At 41.7% G+C, this 21,524-nt stretch overlaps 2 protein-coding genes across 3 annotated transcripts in view; one reads left to right on the forward strand and one right to left on the reverse strand.

Moving 5' to 3' along the window:
- Positions 1-1,082: 1,082 nt before the first annotated feature.
- On the forward strand, positions 1,083-16,121 carry PAQR3 (progestin and adipoQ receptor family member 3). 2 transcript variants are annotated; one of them, XM_039318716.1, is made up of 9 exons: positions 1,083-1,312; positions 3,736-4,003; positions 5,234-5,396; positions 6,021-6,176; positions 7,582-7,779; positions 8,937-9,027; positions 10,360-10,511; positions 11,842-12,842; positions 15,545-16,121. In XM_039318716.1, exons 2-7 carry the CDS (start codon positions 3,819-3,821, stop codon positions 10,485-10,487), a joined length of 921 nt encoding a protein of 306 aa, XP_039174650.1. In that variant the 5' UTR covers positions 1,083-1,312; positions 3,736-3,818; the 3' UTR covers positions 10,488-10,511; positions 11,842-12,842; positions 15,545-16,121. The 2 variants fall into 2 exon arrangements, with proteins under 2 accessions (XP_039174650.1, XP_039174651.1); XM_039318717.1 differs by lacking the exon at positions 1,083-1,312 and having other exon boundaries at positions 3,863-4,164.
- A 1,955-nt stretch (positions 16,122-18,076) lies between these two features.
- Positions 18,077-21,524, reverse strand: part of BMP2K (BMP2 inducible kinase) — a 73,615-nt gene continuing 70,167 nt past the window's right edge. The window contains exon 17 of the transcript XR_005553568.1: positions 18,077-18,993. The gene's annotated coding sequence lies outside the window, so the exon portion shown is untranslated. The remainder of the gene's footprint in view (positions 18,994-21,524) is intronic.

A 21,524-nucleotide genomic window follows, 5' to 3' on the forward strand; every position in this document is an offset into this window, starting at 1 on the left:
GATCATAAAATAGAGAAAGTCATAGAAAATGATAAAATTAAACTGCTCTGGACTTCAGAATTCAAACAGACAAGCACCTGCAACATAACACCCCAGACTTAACAATTGTCGATAAGAAAGACAAAAAAGTCTGGATAGTGGACGTGGCAGTGCCCGGAGACAGCAGAATAGAAGAGAAAGAACTGGAGAAGATAACAAAATACAAAGACCTACAAATAGAAATAGAAAGACTGTGGCAAAAGTAAGCAAGGGTAGTACCAATAGTCATAGGCTCCTTGGGTGCAATCCCAAAACAACTGGAGCACCACTTGAACACCATTGGCATTGACAAATTCGCTATTAGTCAATTGCAAAAGGCGGCCTTACTAGGAACTGCTTCCATCCTGCGACGATACCTGTAATACCATCAAACATCCACATCTGCCTATCCCAGGTCCTTGGTAAGGACTTGATAGGTAGACAAAATGCCAAATCCAGTCTGAACATCTGGCTGACTGTGCAATGATGCATAGTAATAATAATAATAATAATAATAATAATAATAATAATAATAATAATAATAATAATAATAATAAAATATAGTTGACGACCCTCACACTGAAGGAAATAAGGGAAACTCGAGGGCAATATTGGGCACTGAGAATAACCATTGCCAGTTCTGGATTTAAGTCACAGGTTATTATTTACATTCTCCCTTTCCTCTAGCTTTACAGTCACCCATCATTTTATTCTCCTGGCGACAAGAACCCTCCGCGTGATGACAAGCTGGGCTGATGGCTGAGTCAAGTCAACTAGTGAATGTCTGAAACGGAGTCCCTGCATCTCATTCATCCCCTACATAGCAACTTGGTAGACTAATTTCTTCCAAGCCGCTTAGTTACAATTTAATTTTAAAAATAACTTATAACACGCTGCAGCAAAACAACAACCTCCCCCGCCCAACGCGCGCTTCACTCTGTTTATGTAGTGCACTTCAGCCACGCCCCCAGCACGTGCCCCGTTGATGAGTAAGGCAGGGGAGAGCCGCGACTTCCTATTGGTGCGCTGTCGGCTTCTCGCCGTGACGTCAACACTGCGCGACCCGTCGCGAGGCGGCAGCATCATCCGAGCGGGCCTAGACGACGAGCGGCGTCAGGGAGCGACGCAATGGCCGCCTAGGATGGTTGGAGGCGGAGGCGGCTGTTTTCTGGGCGAGGAGGAGAAGGAGAAAGACAGAAGGGAGCCTTTTCGCCGCCAGGATGCGTGAAGGGCTGAGGCGGCTTCAGCTGCTCAGGTGGCGGCAGCGGCGGCGGCAGCAGCAGCAGCGACCGGGGTGAGCGAGATGGAAGATCGCCGCTTGCGTTGTCGGGGCTCCCAGCCTCCGCCTGTTGGCACCTGAAGGGCCGGGGGAACTGAGGCCGTGGCCCCTGGGCTGGTTTTCTCTGGGTCATCCTAGCCTGGTTTTGCTTGGCCCGTCCCAGGGAGGAGGGCGGGAGAGCGGCTGGGGGAGGTTTTCACACTGGCTTTTTAACAAGCTAAAGTGCTCTGGGACTTCAGGCTTCAAACAGACAGGCACCAGCCACTTGACAGCCCAGACTTAACAACTATCGATAAGATTAAAAAAAAAAAAAAGGCTGGATAGGGGAGGTGGCAATACCTGGAGAGAGCAGAATAGAAGAGAAAGAAGTGGAGAGGATAACAAAATACAAAGAGCTGCAAAGAGAAATAGAACAATTGTGGCAAACGCAAGCAAAGGGCAATACCAGTAGTGACAGGTTCCTTGGGTGCAATCCCAAAATACTTGGGGCATCACTTCATCACCTATGGCAGGGGTCTTCAAACTTGGCAAATGCTGGCTGAGGAATTCTGGGAGTTGAAGTCCACAAGTCTTAAAGTTGCCAAGTTTGAAGACCCCTGACCTATGGCGTTGACAAGTTCACCGTCGATCAATTGCAAAAGTCAGCTTTATGCAGAACGGCTTGCATCCTGCAACAGTAACTGTAACACCATTAAACATTCACGTCTGCCTGTCCCAGGTCTTTGGGAAGGACTCGGTAGGCAGGCAGAAATGCCAAATCTGGCCTGAACATCTGGCTGACTGTGGAACTGCCCAATAATAACAAGGTTCTGCTGTGTGAAAATCTCTAGCTGCCTCTCTCCCAGTTGCCTGGGAGGTTTATACATTTAAATAATGATATTTAAATCTAAACATTTAAATAATGATAATTTACATTTAGATAATATATACATCTTAATAATTAAATTTATATACCGCCCAACTGCCAGACAACTCCAGGGAGACAGATGGAACATTTCATACAGGACTTTAATAATAATTAAACACATCGAAAAGATGTTTGTTTTTTTGAAAGTTTTGGAAAATAAACTGGCTAAGATCTTATGGGACTTTAAAATCTAAACAGACAGGCATCTTGTTCATAACATGCCTGATATACGTTACTGGGGGGGGGGGAGTTTGGTTCCTTAATATTGCTATTCTGGGTGGTGCTAGAATTGAGGAAAAACGATTGGAAAAAACTTACAAAACATCGGGATATGCAGATCAAAGTTGAACTCTTATAGAAAAAATAAAATCCATCATTACATAAATCATGATTGGAGCCCACAGAACAATATCAGAATACATCCTTGATATCTGGAATTACTGAATTTATCAGATCTCACCACCCCAATTTTTTTTAAAAAAAAAAATGGCCCTGCTTGGAACAGTGTATATTCCTATCCTTTTAGGGTCCTGGTTAGGACTTGAATTATTAAGTTTCCATCAGTCTTAGATTGTGAATCTAACTCTAGATTACCCACACATAATAGAATTCCCCTCCTACTCCCCATGGCTCTGGGCAGTAGATTGTAAAACATTACGAGAAACATGAAGCAATAATCGTGGAGAAAACCAGCCTAGATGGGAACTAGGGAAAGGAAGAAATTATTAGGGTTTGTTTGTTAATCAGATTTAAAAACTACCCATCTCTGTCCCTCCCTCTGTATACAGGCAGTCCTCAACTTACATCCCCCAAATTTCTGTTGCTGAGCAACAGTTGGGTTTCGCCCCATTTTACGACCTTGCCATGGTGGTTATGTGTGAATCATCACAGTTATTAAGTTAGTAACAGCAATTGTTAAGTGAATCTGGCTTCCCCATTGACTTTACTTGTCAGAAGGGTGCAAAACGTGATCACATGACCTCTGGAACATAGCAGCCATCATAAATACATGCCAGTGGGCAAGCGTCTGAAGTTTGATCCTTTGACCATGAGGAGTGTGAAAAATGATCATGAGTCACTTTTTTCCAAGTGCCATTGTAACTTTGAATGGTCACTAAATGGTTGTAAGCCGAGGACTACCTGTATTCCTTGTTGGCAGAGCACAACTTTTAAGACTGTTGTAATAACAGGGAACAGTTTCTGGGGAAGGCTGCCTTTAGGCTTGTTTCTTTAGTCAAAATACTGCCGACAAAGCTTTTTTTTTTTTAGAGGAAAGAATATTAAATAAGTGTGTCTTTATCAGCCCAGGTACTTCTTGCCCTACATTGTTAATGAGGAGTCTTAGAAGTGTTTGCTGTTGATAAGATATATATATATTTTTGCTGCTGCTGCATTTTCAGAATGTGAGTTGTGTTTTTCATCTACAGAAAAATGCAAATTGTTTTGTGACAAGCAGAGGAGGGGAAAGCATGGGTGTTCCGTGTCTGTCCTGTTTTAGATCTTAATCCTATTTTGTCTTCATATTTTGCAGATAACTTATAACAGAAGTCAAAAACCCTGTGTGTTGCTACATGTTTACTCTTGCCTTGGTTGATGACTTGAAACGCTACTAAAATGCACCAGAAACTCTTGAAAAGCGCTCATTACATTGAGCTGGGAAGTTATCAGTATTGGCCTGTCCTCGTTCCTCGGGGAATTCGTTTATACACCTATGAACAGATTCCTGTGTTCCTTAAGGATAATCCCTACATCACTGATGGCTACAGAGCATATCTGCCTTCTAGGCTGTGTTTAAAAAGGTTTGGAGTTGATCGAAATGGTTCAAAGTGAAATTAAGCAACTAGCCTGGATTGAAGCAGTGCCTATAAGAAACACATGTTTTTATTTTGAAAGTGCTTGGTTTATTTATATGTATATCCCGCTTTCTGCAAATTATAACCAAAGCAACTAATGAAGCAAGGTGCATTGACTTAATTTAAATGTTCTTTTCTCTGTCTGAAATACTTCTTAATTCTGACTTGATGATTTTCCTTTGAAACTCTTGAAGAACAAGTCTCTTATTGTCAGCCCCTTTTTCTAGAATCTAAATGGACAAACTCCACCAGGCAGTTTCTCAGGCCTAGTGTATCCATACAACAGCAGAAGTAAATGGCTCTCCTAATAACCTGTGATCAGTGAAATTAATTTGCATGCAGTTCATTGCTTTAGAATTGGAACCCCGGTTTAGATGTAAGCATTGCTATTGTCCAAAGCAAAAAAATATTAATAGAAAACAAAGTTATAGATCAGTGGTGGCGAACCTATGGCACGTATGCCAGAGGCGGCACTCGGAGCCCTCTCTGTGGGCACACGCACCGTCATCCCAGCCCCGCCTCCTTCCACAGCCCCCTCCTCACTAGCAACCCCCTTGGAGGAGAGTCGCCCCTGGGTGCGGCCCATGCGAAGCAGTGCAGCCAAGGACATGGTAGCCGGGCAGCGAGGACATGACTCCGCCCTTGCGCCCCATCGCACGCAGATGCTGCGGGGCACGGGCGGAGGGCATGGCTACCATGGCGCTGCTGGGCTGCCTGGTAATCTGGCAGGCCATGGAGGTGGGTGGCCCAGTGGGCAGGGCGGAGCAGGGACGGGGGTGGGGCGGTTTTGGGGCACTCGGTCTCTAAAAGGTTCGCCATCACTGTTACAGATTGTCACGGGAACTACTTTCATGCACATACGGTGGCAATATAAATATTGCAAACGAGAAAAATAAAATCTCTGAATACAGAGTAGGGAAATATTCTGTGATCAATTTATTCCAATTTTGTATTCTTCCTGAGGAAAATTGCAGAGAATATGTGGTAATAACGCTAATCCAGGCTTCAGCATAAAGTGCCCCTTTCCGATAAACAGACAAACTGAAGGACGGAATGCTGACCAGATTGTAGGGGGAAAATGCATTACTAGCTGAATTGAACCACATACTTATGCTGCTATTAGTCAAAATAAATTAAAACTAGTCAGACATTGTTTTTATCTTTCTTTCCCCCCAGTCTGTTCGTGTTGTCCAATGAGACAATCAATATCTGGAGTCATTTACTGGGCTTCTTTCTCTTCTTCACTTTGGGCATATATGACATGACTTCTGTGTTGCCTTCTGCGAAAGCTTCTAGAGAGGATTTTGTTATTTGTTCTATTTGTCTTTTTTGCTTTCAGGTAAGATCCTTTACATACGGCAACCAAACTTTGCAAGGAATGGGCATGTCAGAGGGGCTGATATAAAATAAATCTTGCATTCTCTTCCAAGATGAGGCTTTTTGCCTCATTTATTTTAATCAAAACGTTGTGTTAATTTACATCCTTTAATTGTAGATTGCATGGAACAATGTTATCTTATTCTGAAATCAAGGTAGCATTTCCAGTTGATCTTCTCCCTTCCTTCCTAGTCGGTGCACTTGTAATTTCATTAGGAATTTTAGCAGCTAGTAGAATTAGTTCATAAGTAATAGAATTTTAGGGGATCACGTAAATCCTAATTTGACTTGCTTTCCATTTTTCTGCTTAGTCTATTACTATTTCCCTATCGTCATTGCTAATTATTGCTAGCCTCCCTCTAGGATCCCCTTTTTACGAATGTAGTAGTGTAATAAATAAAAACAAATGTTTCCATCTCTTTTCATATTGTAAGCAGTTGAGTAAAGCCAGATATTTCTGCTGTGCTCATTTTATAATTTCAACTAGAAACGCACGAGCTCCGCAGAGTGCTGCATACTAAACCTTAAAAAAAAAAAAAAATCAATTGCTTAAAATTAATGTGAATTTGTTTCAATGTTCTTGTAGGTCTGTATGCTTTGCTCGGTAGGGTATCACCTCTTCTGCTGTCATCGCTCGGAAAAGACCAGTCGAAGATGGATGGCACTGGATTATGCAGGAATTTCGATTGGGATCCTGGGCTGTTATGTGTCAGGCGTTTTTTATGCATTTTACTGTAGTAATGTAAGTTGGGCATAATGCTAGCTGTTGTATACCTTAGATTCTGCTGGGATTGCTTTGTCTTCTCCCAAATAATTAAGTACATCTGAATGTTCATTTATTCAGAATTCCAGTCTGCAGTATAATCCATTAAAAGAAACTGATTCAAAATCCAATCTGCCATTCCATCTAAACAGACTTGAATTCCGAATAAACCTTTATTATTTCATTACAATTTCTCACGGTGCATGGATAACCTCTTATTGCACACTTAAGAGCCTTGCTTGCCTCAGTAATTTAACAAATGCAGCCAAGGATAATGCTGTTGTCTAAAAAATAGTGCATCTTTCATCTGGATCTTCAATATTAGCCCCATTGAGAATTTTAGATATATACAAGTCAGACTAAACTGGGAGGGAAGCTATGCACAAAAGCTCTGCTCATTTGGTTCCTCTGGGCCAACACCATTCCAGCCTTCATACGTTCAACATTGTGATTTTAGATAGTTTCTTCCACATGGCTGGGAAATGCATCCAGATCTTGGGAATCGCATGCCCAGTGCATCTGTAGCATTCCACTTTAGACAAAGTTGCTCTAAATAGCTTGAGCTGAACCTGCTTAAAAGAGTACACGCTTTCTTCTGATTGGCAACTCTCAATCCACAGAAACGTCTAAATGCATTCAGCAAAATATACAAGAGCAGGGAAAGATAGGGTGGCACATTGGTGCACATGCAGTCCCAGCTTCATCTTTTCAGATAAGGAAAAGCCTAAAGATATTTACCCATGTAGTAGGACTGTATTGATATTATCTTTCTCATCTTGTCTACTATCTTCTCTTATTGGTATCTATGATTTATCACTTGTTGTATATTATTATATTATATATTCTATTCTATTCTATATTCTATTCTATATTATTCTATTCTATTCTATTCCACTCCATTCCATTCCATTCCTAACAATTCTTATTCTATTCTATTCCAATCCATTCCACTCCATTCTATTCTATTCTATTCTATTCTATTCTATTCTATTCTATTCTATTCTATTCTACTATTCCTTATTCTTATTTATTCCACTCCACTCCATTCTATTCTATTCTATTCTTTCTACAAAGAAAAATACCAAAGTCAGCCTTTCTTAGCAGCAGGGACTAGTACTGTATAGCTGGAGCAGATTTTGAGAAAGCTGCTTCAGCATTCATGGCAGTCTCTCAAATAGACTAGCTCACTGTTGAGTAATTAAAACTGGAATACAAGCTGTTAAAATTATTCTGTCAATATCTGAATGTGCAAATGGTACCATAGCTGTTCCCCGTGTTTTGGAAAAGCAGCTTAAATAGATATTCCAGCATTGTCTGGAATTGCCACGTGAGTACTCAGGGTTCTTCACACAGACCTCTCCTCCCTTTTTCCCCCCTATTCTAGTACTGGCGTCAAGTGTACTTGATCACCGTGCTTGCTATGATCTTGGCAGTATTCTTTGCTCAGATTCACCCCAGTTACCTCACCCAGCAATGGCATCGACTGCGCTCGGCCATCTTCTGCTCTGTGTCAGGCTACGGAATTATTCCCACCATCCACTGGATTTGGCTCAATGGAGGTGTCACGGCATCTATTGTACAGGTAAATTTAGAAGTGACCTGCTTCGTTACATTTGCTCAAAAGATGTTTCTGTGGACCTTATGGAGGCCTTATTATTGATTGAGGACAATGCTTAGCGCTAGCCCAGGGGTAGGCAACCTTGGCTCTTTTATGAGTCCCAGAATTCCTGAACCAGCATGGCTCAGCTTGGAAACTCTCCCTTTCCCCTCAGCATGACTGGCTCAGGAATTCTGGGAGTTGAAGTCCACGAATCATAAAAGAGCCAAGGTTGCCTACCCCTGGCCTAGCCAGCCTTGGTTAATTTTGAAGACTAAACAGGGTTGACCTCAGTTAGTACAGTACTTGGATCCCACAGGACCATTTGGGATTTGGCTAAATTAGGAAATTGGGGGGGGGAATCTTGGAAAACCACAAAGGGAAGATACTTTCAAAATGCTGCCAATATACTGCATTTTGTTTGTTTGTTTATTTTGTACTTGTCCATTTCACTCAAGTAGTTCTGGGCAGCTTACAAAGTTAATGCTATTCCCCCCCCCCAAAAAAAAAAATAATATAACTACTAAAGTCATCAAAACATTTTAAAATACAAACTATTAAAAATGTAAAAAAAAATCAGTGGGAGAACATAATTTGTTTTCAGAACTACATTGATGCCATTTATCAGTTGAGCTGGGCACGAGGGCATTTTTATGATACCCAATTTCCTTTGGTTATCAGTTACAACTTCAAGCTTGAGGACATTCAGTATTTAAACTCGCTTTTCCATTTTTACAGCCTCATTCTTTTGCTTTGCATTGAAATTATGATATCTGGAGAACACGGGAATATTCACTTAACAAAGTTGTGAGTGAACACATTGGTTGTCAGAGTGCTACTGCAAAGCAATAGCCATTTCTTGAAAAAAAAGTCAAGTTCTTTTTCTCCTTTGAAAATGTTTTGTTTAGGGAAAGTCCAGTAAACTACATTGTTATGTACCCTGCATTTAATTCTTTGTTTTGAACGACATGCATAAAAAACCAGAAAATGAACTCGGTAGATTTTGCAAGTCACCCAGCTTTTTTAGTTTACAGTACTTGAAATCTGTTGAAAAGGATTACCATCTTCTTTCTCACGTGTCAGAGATCTGAAATCTGGATGCTTTCAGTGGCTACAGTTAATGTTTTATTTTCCTTTTTCAGGAATTCGCTCCCCGAGTGATTGTGATGTACTTAATAGCCGTCATAGCATTTCTCTTCTACATTTCCAAAGTCCCAGAAAGATATTTTCCAGGTAAAGATACTCCTGATGGTTTGCTAGCTGAATAAAAGGTGCACAGTAGACAACAGTTTTGTCTACTGTTGTGATCTTGTTTTAGAGTGAACATTAGAGGAAATATAGAAAACTCCCTGGTTGTGCACCTAAATTATAAAGTGTTGTATTTAAGGCAGGTGTTCCTTTAAATCTGCAGAGGCATTGGGCAGTATTCAGTGTTATGAGAATATTTAGCATGATATGCATCTTAACACACTATGCATTTCTATAACTTGAAAAAGAAAAATAGTATCAACATTGCTGCACATGATTTATTTAAGTATCTACCTAGTATCAAATTAAAAGACGCTTGCTCCTGGGGAGGAAAGCTATGACAAATCTAGACAGCATACTAAAAAGCAGAGACATCACCCTGCCAACAAAAGTGCGTATAGTCAAGGCCATGATTTTCCCAGTTGCAATGTACGGCTGTGAAAGATGGACCATAAGAAAGGCTGAGCGCCAAAGAATTGAGGCCTTGGAACTCTGGTACTGGAGAAGACTCCTGCAAGTCCCCTGGACTGCAAGGCAGTCAAACCGGTCAGTCCTAGAGGAGATCAACCCTGATTGCTCTTTAGAACGCCAGAGCCTGAAGTTGAAACTCAAGTACTTTGGCCACCTAATGAGGAGGAAGGACTCACTGGAGAAGGGCCTAATGCTGGGAAAGATGGAGGGCAATAGAAGAAGGGACGACAGAGAATGAGGTGGCTGGATGGAATCACTGAAGCAGCAGGCGTGAGCTTAAATGGACTCCAGCAGATGGTAGAGGACAGGAAGGCCTGGAGGAACATTGTCCATGGGGTCATGATGAGTCGGACACGACTTTGCAACTTGCAACAACAACAACAATTGACATTAATAGTAGCCAGCCAGACATATGTGGAAGCTCAAGAGCCAGACATAAGTGAGACGGTCCTTTCCTGACCCCAAAAATGCAATATTCTCTCACTCTCTGGGATGAAAAAAAAAACCCCTTCATTTCCAGATCAGCCGGAGAAAAACGTATTTGATATCTCTGCAGGCATCTTCGTCTGGATCAGTGGTTCTCAACCTTTCTAATGCCGCGACCCCATAATACAGTTCCCCATGTTGTGGTGACCCCCAACCACTTATACATCACCGGGTGCCAGGGGCGTGGCCAAAGAAAAGGGGGAAAAAATGGCGGACAGCCTTGTTTGGCAACCCCCGTGAAATGGTCATTCAACCCCAAATGGGGTCCCGACCCACAGGTTGAGAACCACTGGTCTGGGTGAACAAAAAGCACGTTCTTTATTCCCATTCTGATTAAAGTGATTTTCTCTTCTTCCACAGGACAGTTAAACTACCTCGGCTCCAGCCACCAACTCTGGCACATTCTTGCTGTGGTGATGTTGTATTGGTGGCACCAATCTACCATGTACATCATGCAGTACAGGCACAGCAAGCCTTGCCTGGATTAGAACAATGCATCCAAGGGCATCAAGGTAAATAGCATGTGCAATGTCAGAGAAGTGAAGATCTTCTAGCCTGTTCTAGGGTGGGGAATCTCACCACTTGCAATGAATTTGCTCTATTGGAGAGCAACTGCTCAACTCCTAGCCTGGAATTCTCCTTTGCAGGGAATCCCAGATCTATCAAATTACTTGTTTCAGTAGTCAGCGTGTTTCTCCTCTTGTCCTTCAATGTTTTCAATTCAGTATTACCCGTGCTGACTGGCAGCATCTCTCCTTCATTTCAGATTGATTTTTCTTTTTCCTGGCCTTGAAAGTGTGATCAGGAGAGTGACGCGTGGTTGTGGGGCTAGGCCAGGGGTAGGCAACCTTGGCTCTTTTATGACTCGTGGACTTCAGCTCCCAGAATTCCTGAGCCAGCCATGCTGAGGGGAAAGGGAGAGGTTTCCAAGCTGAGCCAAGCTGGCTCAGGAATTCTGGGAGTTGAAGTCCACAAGTCATAAAAGAGCCAAGGTTGCCTACCCCTGGGCTAGGCCAGGAGATACCCAGGTTCAGCTCCCCACATGATCATGGAGTTTGCTAGGGTCATTTAGGCTAAGGGTGTCCAATCTTGGCAACTTTTAAGACTTGTGGACTTCAACTCCCAGCATGGCTGTCGGGGGAATTCTGGGAATTGAAGTCCACGAGTCTTAAAAGTTTTCAAAGTTGAGGCTGTTCATTATCTTTTAGGCCAGCCTATTTCCCAGGGTGATTGGGAGGGTAAAAGCAGAGGAGAGGCGAGATATAAATATAGACAGAAAGCTTTTATGACACCTTTTCCTCTTGTAGGCCTTTTGTAAGTTTCTATTCATTAGGTTATATCCTGTCTATTCTTCAGGAACTCTATAGAATGTTCCCTTCTATTTTTTTTCCCCACAACCTGCCCCTCAGCCAGTGAAGTGACATAAGAGCTTCTTGGCTTAAGGGTGGGGTTGAACGTGCATTCTTCCATTCTTAACCATTCCTCCCAGGCCAGCTCTTCAAACGTCCCATTTCAAATTTAAAATTGATTCCATAAATTGTGTCCTAATCTTGTTGAACGTTTTGCAATTGCTGTAAGTCAAATGGACGCTGCAACAGTGTATCTCCATAAGGAGGAAATATTGATGCATTGCTGTTGTTGTTTTTTTTTAACCAGGAAGGATGATAAATGGGGGAATAGTAGATCCCTTTGTGTTTAAGCGGCAGCGTTTCTTTTTATTTTGTGAACCTGGAGATGGCAACCCTCCCCACCACTTGCTGGTTTAGGAAAGCTCTCTTAGCAGAAGTAGCTCACTGAGTTCTGCGTGCAATCATTTAAAATGTGTTTTGTGTTTGTTTGCAGAATTTCATCTTTGTACCGAAGTTTGGACATTGAATATCTGCATTTCAGGCTGATTTCTGGAGCAACAGCCACAGTTCATGTTGAATCCTCTTTCTTTTAGGAATAATATGTTAATAGGCACTCCTGATAATCATTTTTTTTTTAAATTTTTTATTTTTCCAAACTCTCCCCCATACATATACCGTGATATTTATCAGATGTTTGGCACTCCTGATATCATTGATCTCCATCAACTAACTATTTGTCCACTTTGGATGTTGAAAGAATTGCAGATAACTTGGTCATATAAACAACTTTTCTTTGAACTACTGATATATAAATTATAATAAAACTTGGATGTGGCGACTGTTTATGCTATCAACAAGAAAAATTCTCTGAAATGCATGCATACGAAGTTCTTGTGACATTTGCATGCTGGGATCTCACTTGAAAAATCCATGTTAACTGTATCTTTTTAATGTGATCTGTGTTGTTGCGCTGACGTTTCATTTGAAAACAAAATTCAAATATAATACAGATTTTTATTGGAGTTCCTTTTCCTTTCAATAAAAGAATCTCCATAGATTATTGCAAGGTAACTTTATCTTCAAACCAAGAGTTGGACCCATCAAGTCAATTTAGAGTTAAATTGTTTCTCAACTTGGGAACTTGTAGTCCATGGGTCAAACGTGTGACAAGGGTCAAAAGATTTTAGACTTGGCTACAAATTATTGCAAGTAAGGCTGTCCACAAATTTGATCTGCTTGCTACTACTTGGATAAGTGAAATTCTTCTGAGCCGTTCTTCAGGATAGTACCTGCTTAGTGCCAAACACAAAGTGTTTGCTTGGGCCTTGACAGCAGTTCCTGCTGCCCTGGAAATTTTGAAGAAAGAGGTAAATTCAGTCAATGCAGAAAAAATTAATATCTGCTAGCAGTGTGGCCATCCCAGGTTTTGAGATTCCAGCAGCCATGTCTTCAGACTCTAGTGCCAAAAAGGGATTTGCAGAGAAGAATGAGGAGGTAAGAGGCATTTACGTTACAGTCTGTTGGTAGCAAACGCTGGTATAGAATTGGGGAGGGACAGAAAAATAACAATGTGCAACAAAATAGTTAATAAAAATCTGCTTTAAAAATCCCCTCCAGAATTATAGTACTTCTCTCCTTGCCGGTAACTTCCCCCTTATTTTTTGATAATACTGTCTGATCTTGCCCTGGGAAGTTTCTAAGAACGTGTAATTCTAGCTTTAATGTGGCTTCTGCTAAGTGTTTGGAGAAACCTTTTTGTGTGCTTAACAAGGCTCTTCTCCGCAGTTCTTCCAATTTTGAAAATTGTGTCGTAATGCGTATTAACTTTCAGAGTACAGAGCCCATAAAACTAACATAATGGGAAAAAAATCTTGCTTATTTTCTCAGTGGGAAGCAGGGCAAGATTTTGGCTCGTACACACATACCAATCTCAGCCCTTAGGACACAAGGGAGAAAGCTGCCTTGTAGAACCTCCCAGTCTTACAGCTGTTGGACTTTAGCTGCCAGTGAAAGCTCTTCTAAGTCTGATAACTATTAGCAGTTTCCCTCAAGAGGTTATAATTGAAGAGGGTAAATTTAAGTCTTCCCACATATTACAATTCTGTTTCTCTAAACGCAGGGGTAGGCAACCTTGGCTCTTTTATGATTCGTGGACTTCAACTCCCAGAATTCCTGAGCCAGCCATGCTGAGGGGAAAGGGAGAGGTTTCCAAGCTGAGCCATGCTAGCTCAGGAATTCTGGGAGTTGAAGTCCACAAGTCATAAAAGAGCCAAGGTTGCCTACCTCAGGCCTAAGCCTAGGCCGCTTTATGGCTCGTGGACTTCAACTCCCAGAATTCCTGAGCCAGCCATGCTGAGGGGAAAGGGAGAGGTTTCCAAGCTGAGCCATGCTGGCTCAGGAATTCTGGGAGTTGAAGTCCACAAGTCATAAAAGAGCCAAGGTTGCCTACCTCAGGCCTAAGGCCGCTTTATGGCTCGTGGACTTCAACTCCCAGAATTCCTGAGCCAGCCATGCTGAGGGGAAAGGGAGAGGTTTCCAAGCTGAGCCATGCTGGCTCAGGAATTCTGGGAGTTGAAGTCCACAAGTCATAAAAGAGAAGGTTGCCTACCTCAGGCCTAAGCCTAGCTTTATGGCTCGTGGCTTCATCCCAGAATTCCTGAGCCAGCCATGCTGAGGGGAAAGGGAGAGGTTTCCAAGCTGAGCCATGCTGGCTCAGGAATTCTGGGAGTTGAAGTCCACAAGTCATAAAAGAGCCAAGGTTGCCTACCCCATGCTCTAGAGGTACTATTTGGTGCATGTTTTTTTTAAAAAAAGGCTTTATTGCTGAACAGGGATGAGACTGAGGTGGGGAATAGAAAGGAGTGGGAATGGACAGGTCTGAAAACCAGAGACTCACCCCTGAAAAACTAGAGCAGGGGTGTCCAAACTTGGCAACTTTTTGAGATTAGTGGACTTCAACTCACAGAATTCCTGGCAGGCTGGGGGATTCTGGTAGTTAAACTCCACATGTCTTAAAAATTTGATACGGTTGGACAGCCCTGCTATAGAGAGCATTATGGTCCTTGGAAGGCATCAGGTTTATCCATATGTATCGAATCTATTAATGCAGCTGGGTTTGTCCCAAGTATTTACAGTATGCACTGGAGCCTTCATTCAAGAGAAAAGGCCTGCAAGGTGCAAAATTCCCAGGGTTGAGAATGATCTAAAATGCTGAGCACCCAGGTTGTTCTAAAGCAAAAGAATAAAAACATGGACAGAATGCAAAGCATAAATTGTTCAATAAGTAGGCAGAATCAAGAGTTCGCTGTTGACCAGCGTAAAATGTCCTTTAAACACATTCATTTTGTTTTCCGCAAGATCAAACTTTGCTTTTGGTTTCCAGGCTTATCCTTTAAAAACTGGTATCGGGAGTTTGATGTGAATTATTGCCTTATAATTTAAACTGTTAGGTATTGAAAAACAGTAGAATTAATGGCTTTATTGTGGTTATTAATAGCGGCTCATGGCCCCTATAACCTCTTCCTATCATACCCTGTATGTGATAACAAGCTGAGTGTTTGCGCAATAGAGAACAAAACCTATAACTAATGCCAAGATGGAAGTGAACATCCTTAAAAGTAAATTGGGCTATCCAGGCAATATATTTTACATGGTTGAAAGCAGTTGCTTAGTTTGTTCGTGTAAGAGCATATTTTGTTACTACAAAGTTTTGTGCAATGTAGAGAAGCAAGACTATTCAATTCTATGTTTTTTTTAAAAAAATGAAAATCAAGTGAAAGTTCTTATGCGGAAAAAAATGTTTTAGAAAAAGTAGATATTAGACATAGTTAAAGGGGTTTCCAGAGCTGCCTTCAAGATGCACTTGTAGCAGCAGGCTCTTCAAATGAATGCCTCTTTTTCATTTAAGAAGCAGTTTTAAGTTAAAAGATCCTCCACAGACTTTTAATTTAACTGAAATTTAAAATGAAGACCATTACTACGGGTGCATTGCTAGAAGCAAATTTTAAAATTTGTGAAGCTTACTGAAAGAAATAAGAATTTCTGTATATATCCTTCTTCCTCCTTGCTTCTATAATTTTGATAATTTCAGTTCCGTAAGGAGGTTTTAAAGAAAAACTGGCAAATGATTTTTTTTTCTGCATAGACGGACTGAATTCCAGTGGTAACTCTCACTCTGTTGTTCTTATACTTTAAAGGCATTATGCTGCTCTCAAGTTTTTGGGACACTTTCAGAAAGCTAAATGCAACAAACAGCAATACCAGATGGCCACAAGTCCATAACTGCCCTAGGACTATCAGCAAAATTGATACGTGCCAAGATCTGCTGCAGAAGATGCAAGCATGGCTATAAGAAATCACCAGATACCTTTGGAAGAAACAAGGCCAATTTATGGTTTATCGTGAATGCAACCAACTCTTCTAACGGATTCCTCTCCATCTTTCTCCATCTCCTATGCCTTCCATTTGTTTCATGCTTTATTGTTGTTTTTTGCCTGAAACTAAAATGAAAGCTACAGCTTTATTTCAGATTTATGCCTCTAGCCTAGGACAGCCGTTAGAGAAATCTGTAGGAATCTTAACTGTACAATCACAGTTAATTGCAGGTGTCGTGGCATGTCATCACAGCTTTTGTTTTACTTCCATCATCTTTTAACATTTTTAACTGTACGAGAAAGTCATTAAAATTGTTTGCACTCGATCTATAAAGGCAATTTTATCAGGTTGCACTGTAGGTATTGTGTAAATAGCGCTTCAATAAATGGTTTGACAGAACATACGATTTGGTGTGCTGCATAGTAACAAATAATTGGGTAAGGGGGCCTGAAAAACTTACTATGGGGAAAGTTAGGGCTGTAAGTCTTGAGATACTCAGTAATCCTGCCGTTCCTTCGCATGCTCAAAAGCACATTGAAGAAAATCTTTAAATATTCTTGTGAGGTACTAGAAAATCCCAAGAGAATGATGTAAGAGCAGCTTTATGCCTCTTTAAGCATAAGTTATAAAGACAAGAATTATAATCAGAAAGCTATAGATCAGTGATGGCGAACCTTTTAGAGACCAAGTGCCCAAAAACTGGCCCTGTCCCCGCTCCACTCCTCTGCTCCGCCCCTGCTCTACCCCCCCATCCCCCGCCCCACCTGCCCACAGGACCACTCACCGCCTCCAGGGCCCGCCGCAGATCGCCCAGGCAGCCCAGCAGCGCTATGGCGGCCACACCCTCTGCCTGTGCCCTGCAGCATCAACTGCATGATGGGGTGTGAGGGCAGAGTCTTGCCTACGCTGCCTGGATGCCATGTCCTTGGCTGCGCTGCTCCGTGTGGGCCACGCTTGAGGGCGACTCTCCTTCAGGGGGGCTACTGGAGAGGAGGGCGTTGCGGGGGGAGGCAAGGCTGGGGGACTGGCACGTGTGCCCACAGAGAGGGCTCCGAGTGCCACCTCTGGTACCCATGCCATAGGTTCGCCACCACTGCTATAAATCAAACTAGTTTGAAACAACTAGCCATACTGTTGAGCAGGGGTCTTCAAACATGGCCCTTTCATGACTTGCGGACTTCAACTCCCAGAATTCCTCAGCCAGGCATGCGTGTCTGGCTGAGGAATTCTGGGAGTTGAAGTCCACAAGTCATGAATGGGCCACGTTTGAAGACCCCTGCTATTGAGGAAAAGCGAAACCTGTGCTGCCCTCAGAAAGCTCTGGGTCTTGATAAGTTGTGGCTTTGCCTCCCATACCATGTTAATACATAGAATGTTGAAGAGCACCAGTTCCTTAAGCCCATATGCCACCTTATAGGTTAATACGAGAATAATTTAGTCTTTGTGGTGGGCTAATCTACATTGTAAAAGGTTTGGCAGAAACCAAATGTTCCTTAGGACGCAGCTTAGTTCAACCAATTGCTGAGAAACTATTCAGCTCCTCTGTAGAATTGCTATCTTGCCCCAGTCAAACGACAGAGGTTCCAATTGCATAAAACTTTCCAGTCTCACAAAATAATTACTTCCCAGGTTTCCATGAGGAATGACAACTCGTACGACATTTTCAGAGACGCAGACAATTTGGCCGAAAGTCAGAACTACCAAAATAATTATTGCTCTATGACAGGGGTAGGCAACCTTGGCTCTTTTATGACTCGTGGACTTCAACTCCCAGAATTCCTGAGCCAGCATGGGGGAACTATGACCCCTTCATGACTTGTGGACTTCAACTCCCAGAATTCCTGAGCCAGCATGGCTCAGCTTGGAAACTCTCCCTTTCCCCTCAGCATGGCTGACTCAGGAATTCTGGGAGTTGAAGTCCACGAGTCATAAAGAGCCAAGGTTGCTCTATGAAGTACGGTAATGGGCATCCATGGATTCATAATTTAGCAAGTTAGGAGTTTTGCTCCAGAAAAATGTAACAAAAATACGTTTTGGTTTCACACAATTCTTCATATTTGGCCATCGCAAAGTAAGGGAAAAGCTTCCAGCATCTACCACAAGCCTCACAAAAGCCTCACCATCAAATGGACTGAAAAAAAATTCACCTAAATTCTTCAAGAGCTCAAAAGGGCAGGTTGAGTTACACCTCCTGATCTTTTCAAAATCCGCCCACCCCTGACTTAAAAAACATATTCTCTAATTGTTTGGCTTCCCCCCACCCACAAAGCACAAAAAAAGAAACACTCTTTTAAAATAGCTAGATAGCATTGAAATTTTGCTCGGATGTTATTAACACATCTTAGTAAACATGCTTTGAAAAAGGTACAGTAAGACTTTTATTATAACAGCTGGCATTGGATGGAACAAGATTAAGTTAAAAGGAGATGCAAAGGAGACCTTACACATTGGAAAAATCTTCATACAGTACTGGAATGACAAGTTTTACTCGTAGCACCCCAGCTCCGTTGCAAATTCACACAGTGGTTGGTGTTACAGAAACATCTGGTTGACTTTAACGACTGGAAGTTCTTTTACGTACATCATTTTTGCACAAAAAGATCTGTTATTAGTGGTTACCCATACACATACATGCACACATACACACCGCACAATGCTTTAGAAATTTCAAGTCTAACAAAAAAAAAAGAGAAAGAAGAAATGGAAGTGTAATTTTGAAAAGTGCACTTGGCGCTGTTTGCCAGCAAGTAGAATGTAACATTGTCGTTTTATTCTTAAGTGATGTTCTTATTCCAGAAACTTAACATTGGCAATGGTTTACAATATTTCTCTTCAAAGCGCTCTAGAAAAATAACCAGACACTGTTTTTGCATTTTCCTTATTATTCTTTTTTAGTAGCTTTTGGCTCCATTTCGTTTTCCAATGCCGAGAAAATGATTGTGACTGCAATGCTATATTTAAAATCACAGACTCCCAAGAGATAAAGCGATGTGTGCGTGTGTATGCTTTATATACATCTGTCTATAAAAATACACTATCATGTACAAAAATATTCTGATAAACTCTAATTGCTATTCTCACAGTAGTAGCTATCTCCTTTTATTCTCACAGTAGATTTTTTTTCTTCTTCTTCTTATCGTTAGGAGAAAACTTGAGGACTTCTGGGCAGCCCTGGGTGCTTGCTACTGAATTTTATTGTTGCAGGATCATCTCCAAAGAGTATATCTGGGTGGAACACACCAGGGAAGTAGCCTCGAATGGATATTTCAATCTACAAGATTTGTGGCGAGAGATTCAATCTCGGGTTACAAAGCTCAAAAGTTGTACCTTCTGAACACATTTAAGTAACAAATGCAGTCATATAAGGGGGTAAGTGATATTTCCCCTAAAGCACCTTGATTTCTATCTTTGACCCCCATAGATAGAAATTATACTTTCAAATTAAACATAAACAGTACCGTAATTTTATCAGTCAATTATTCTGTCCAAAGCTGTATAGCCTCCAGAATGAAGTGTACAGTTGATTAGGCTCAGATTTCCCTACCCCAGTGATGGCGAACCTTTTAGAGACTGAGTGCCCCAAAACCGCCCCACCCCGCAGCCCGTCCGTGCTCCGCCCCACCCCACCCGCCTGCAGGGCCACTCACCGCCTCCACGGCCCACTGCAGCAAATCGCCCAGGCGGCCTTGCAATGCCATGGCAGCCACGCCCTCCACCCACACCCCGCAGCATCATCTGCACGCGATGGGGCGCAAGGGTGGAGTCTTGTCCCTGCTGCTATGTCCTTGGCTGCGCTGCTCTGCGTGGGCCCTGCCTGGGGGAGACTCTCCTCTGGGGGGGCTGCTGGTGAGGAGGGGGCTGCAGAGAGAGGTGGGGCTGGGGCAATGGCGCATGTGCCCACAGAGAGGGCTCCAAGTGCCGCCTCTGGCAGGCGTGCCATAGGTTCGCCATCACTGCCCTATACAGTAACGAAAAGGTCTAATCATTTCATGAACATGGAAACTGGATAACCATTTCCAGTTCTGAATCAATACCTCTCAATCTTCTTATGACTGGAGGAAAGACCAAAACAGAGTGAACTTCAGATATATGGATAAATACATCCATCAAGCAAGCATGGCTATCCCAACCCCCCCCCAAAAGAAAATAAACACCTTTCTCAGTGAAGCACAGAATTCAATGATTAAACTTACTTGGGAAAGAAAATTAAGTAGAAATCAACTTTATGGGAACTACCAATAGCTCACCCAGTTCAGCCACCAAAGGCATACAACACACAAAAATCGGTGTACAAATCTCATTTACAATAATCTAGGAAATGAAATTCTTTTAAAACTCTGATTGATCAAAGGTGCAGAAAGCAAGAGCTTATTCAAAAGCAAAAAAAAAAGTTGGTGAAACTGCGAATGGCCGTGATTTACGCAAGGTTATCCTCAAGCCCAATCCTGCAGAGTATGATATATATTTCTTTTATCTCACCTGTTCATCCATATCTACCAATTATACAGCTGGAGCCACGTAGGTGTACCCCAAAGTTCTCCGATGGAAAATCTGTCCTAGCAATCAGAGATGATGGCCAAGACAACTTTATGCATTTTCTAGCCCAGATCAGTTTTGGGAAGAATTATCTGAGAAATATGTATAAACAGATGCAAATCACAAAGTTGTGCTATTTCATCTCTTCCCATCCCGAAATAGATTGGTGCCATTTTTGGTCATTAAGAACAGGAATTCATACATCCATATAGTGTTAAGTTCATATGCCCATACAAATGCACAGAATAAAACTAACGATAACTGCTACAAATGATATCCTTCTGGCAAATCAAAGCCACAATTTAGGATCCTGAAGACAGAAAAGGGAGTGACCCAATTATTCTAAATGTCCTTTCTCAGGGCAAATATATCATCATCATCATCTTAACTGCTTACTAGAAAGAACTTACAGCAATCTGATTTCATCAGGATTTTTCTGATAAAAAGGGTTTGGGTGGAGATATAGAAAAAAAATCAGCTGTCAGGTGTAATCACGCAGATAACATTGTGAGGCAAAAAAAAAAATACATTATCAAACTAATTAGGCATATTAGCTGCAAATTACTTTTTGCCCCATTAATTTTAGTAAGTGTCAGCATGGCAACTTTGGGGTGAGGAATCCAAATTACTCCGTGCCTTTTATACCACCTGAAGCACATACATCTTTTCAAATAAAATGAGGTTATCACACGGAAACCCTAATTCAAATCAGCTCTCCGTTCATTCTGGGACTCCAACCCATACTGACAGGTCTCCTACACAGAAAGCCTTCCAATGTGAAAACCAAACACAGTACATTTAATTAGCAGGTCCTTAATGACTTGATTTTGGACAGCTTATAACCCGTTCTTGCTAGGAAGTCTGCCATGATTGAAGTGAGAGCTATTTGGAAAGAGAGTTATTTTACAACACACCTTACATCTGAGGCTTTGGCACAAAGGAACAAGTCTTCTGAGAAATATTTTACACAATATTTTGTGTAGCGAGACAGACTTCTAATTTTGGGGGGGGGCTTTCGATTTCATATCGTGCAAAGAGATGGACTGCACATTTAGAAGCAAATTTAGCAAGAACTTAAAAGTATATCTTTTAAGAATGACTAAATAACTACATTTTTTTTAAAAAAAGCAACAACTTTGAAGTATGGTTAGGGCTCTTGAACTTTTATCTTTTCATATTTATTATATTCGAAAATTATCCAAAAGTTACTCTATTTTCTTCATGTTTTAATACAGTAACTGGATGGCAAACTTCATCCAATGCTTC

The sequence above is a fragment of the Crotalus tigris genome, unplaced genomic scaffold (assembly GCF_016545835.1).
Source record: "Crotalus tigris isolate CLP2741 ecotype Arizona unplaced genomic scaffold, ASM1654583v1 scf7180000021465.51407817327:1047546, whole genome shotgun sequence".
Lineage (NCBI taxonomy): Eukaryota > Metazoa > Chordata > Lepidosauria > Squamata > Viperidae > Crotalus > Crotalus tigris.